The sequence below is a fragment of the Falco peregrinus genome, unplaced genomic scaffold (assembly GCF_023634155.1).
Source record: "Falco peregrinus isolate bFalPer1 unplaced genomic scaffold, bFalPer1.pri scaffold_52, whole genome shotgun sequence".
NCBI classification, from domain to species: domain Eukaryota; kingdom Metazoa; phylum Chordata; class Aves; order Falconiformes; family Falconidae; genus Falco; species Falco peregrinus.
Window position 1 is genome coordinate 27,501 of NW_026599616.1, and position 2,500 is coordinate 30,000.

Below are 2,500 nucleotides of genomic sequence, written 5' to 3' on the forward strand. Positions count from 1 at the left end.
CCCGGCCGAGCATCCGGGTGGGACGGCGCCGACGGCGACCCGACGGCACGCGCGCGGCCGTTTCGGGCCCCCCTTGCCTAGGACGACGCCCACCCGGGGCGCGGCGGAGAAACAGGGGAGAAGGCAGGAGCGGGACGAGGGCAGGCGGGGCCCGACGGCCCGGGACGATACCCTTCCTCTCCACGCCGGCGCCTCCGCGGCGGCGCACGCGCGGCAGCACGGCCCGGTACCGCCGCGGTACCCACCCGCAGACAGCCGCCCGCGCGCACACGCGGGGCGCCGGGGGGCAGGCCCGCGCCTAGCACCCCAAACACCGCTCGCGCGGCTTCCCCACCGCCGCGCCGGGGCCGACCGACCCGACGAGCCCTGGGGGGGGGCAGCCCCCCCCCCCCCGCAGGCGGGAACGAGCTCCGCGAACCGGGCGAACCGGGAGAGCGGGGAGCTTCGGGGCGCTCCCCGAGTCTCCATTTAGGGGGACGAAGGCCCTCGCCCAAGGCGGACCTGCGAGGCAACCCCCCAGCCGCGCCAGCTGCGGACCGACGCCGCCTCGCTACCCCGGCCCCCCACCTCTCCCACGCGAGAGGGAGGGGCGGGCGGAACGAGGACGGGGCGGCCGGCCAGAGCCGGCGATTGATCGTCACGCGACGCTCAGACAGGCGTAGCCCCGGGAGGAACCCGGGGCCGCAAGTGCGTTCGAAGTGTCGATGATCAATGTGTCCTGCAATTCACATTAATTCTCGCAGCTAGCTGCGTTCTTCATCGACGCACGAGCCGAGTGATCCACCGCTAAGAGTTGTCTCTTTCGGCACCGCCCCGCGCGCGCGGGACGGACACACCGGGGGGGCACGCTCCACGACGAGCGGCCGCCCCCTTTTTTTCTTTGTCCTCTGACGACGGGCCCCGACCGACGCGCGCCCGCCTCTCGCCGGGCCCGACCGCCCCTCCGCCCGCGCGGAAAGGGGGGGCGCGCAACGGCGATGCGGCGCGACGACGGAAGGAAGCCTCTCGCCTCGCCTGACCGTACGAGCAACACAACGCAGGAGAGGAGGGAAAGGGGAGGGCAACGGAGAAAACTCCGAAAGGCGAGGGCTGGGGCGGGGAGCGCGCGCTCCCACCACACGCACCCCGCGCGCTTCGGAGGCGGACCAGGCGCGCGGGCTCGGCCCGGCCAACGCACGGAGGAGCAGCGGCGCGCCCCGACCGCGCCCCGACCTGCATACGCCCCCGCCTCGCGCCCGGGGACTCGGCGGGCTGCTGCTGCCGCCGACGGCCCGCACACGCGCGGCAACGCGCCTCTCGGGCACCGCACTACGGCAGCCCGCTTTTTCCCTGCGGCTCAACCCCGCCGGCAGCTCGGCAGGCCCCACACCGCACACCTCCGGAGGCGACAAAACCGCCCGAGCCCGAGACGGCGACGCACCGGCTCGGGGCCCGCCGGACGGCGCTCGCAGCCGCGAAGCCGCGACCGCCCTCCCGGAACCGCCGACACCACCGGCTTCTCGCCCCGACCCCGTCCCAAGCAGGCGCGCGCCACGCCGGAAGGCGACGAGCCCCGGACGGGGGTGGGGGTGTCGGGGGGCGCCGTCCTCTCTCCCCCGTCTCCACGCGGAGAACGAGGCCCGGACGCCTCCTTACCCCCAAAACCCCCGCCGACGGGAGGCACGCCACCTCCGCCGGGCGCGGCCGAGGAGGGCGGCGTGGAAGCGGCGGGCAGGGTCCAGGCCGGGACGGTCGAGGCCGGCGGCGGGCACCTTCCGGCCGACCGATTGGACACGGGGGGCCGAGCGGTGACGGCACCGCCGCTGGGCGGGGGGGGCTTGCCGACCTTGGGCGACGGCAGAAGCCCGAGCGCTCGCCGGGGCGGAGAGAGGGCTCGCCGAGGAGCGCAGCGCGGCCACGGAGGCACGGCGACACGGCGGCCGCCGACGCAGCGCAGACGCGCCGCCCCCCCCCGAGCGGAGGAGACGGCGCTCCCACGCCGGGGACGCCCCTTAGACGCGAGACGGGCACACAGCAAGGACGGCTTGCGGCCTAACACACGCCGCGGTCTCTCCGCGCGAGACCGGACCGCGGAGGGGGGGCGGCAGCGGGACACCTCCCCGGCACGGCTGCCCGCTGGGGGAAGGCGGGGAACGAGCACGGTATGGGTCGGTCGAGGCAGCGCCCGGCGGGTGGGGAGGGGAGGAAGGGGGTTGGGGAGAAGCCTTTCCGGGAGCGGACTCCCACGGCACGGCCTTCCACCATACACCACCGCCACCGCACCACCGCCACGCCACCAGCGGAGGCGCCACCGCCGGCTCAAAACTACACCGCTTCCCCCGGGGTCGCATCGAGCCGCCCGCGTCTTTAAACCGCCGCCCGGCCGCGCAGCCTTCGACCCCCGGGGCTCGCCGAGGGAGGGCTGCGCAGAAACGCGGACGCTAGGTACCTGGCCCTGGGGTGAGGGAAACGACCTGCAGGGCCCCGCGGCGGTGCCTCCCCCGCTGCCACCATCGGGGGA

At 75.8% G+C, this 2,500-nt stretch overlaps 1 protein-coding gene and 1 non-coding gene across 2 annotated transcripts in view; one reads left to right on the top strand and one right to left on the bottom strand.

The window, feature by feature from the left end:
• Positions 1–642: 642 nt before the first annotated feature.
• Positions 643–795, bottom strand: LOC129783574 (5.8S ribosomal RNA). The gene has a single exon (XR_008745354.1). It is a non-coding gene; the product is annotated as a 5.8S ribosomal RNA (ribosomal RNA).
• A 182-nt stretch (positions 796–977) lies between these two features.
• LOC129783562 (basic salivary proline-rich protein 1-like) overlaps positions 978–2,500 on the top strand; it is a 1,767-nt gene continuing 244 nt past the window's right edge. Inside the window, exon 1 of the mRNA XM_055793517.1 lies at positions 978–2,500. This exon is cut by the window's right edge and continues 244 nt beyond it. Coding sequence (XP_055649492.1) covers positions 978–2,500 — 1,523 coding nt within the window.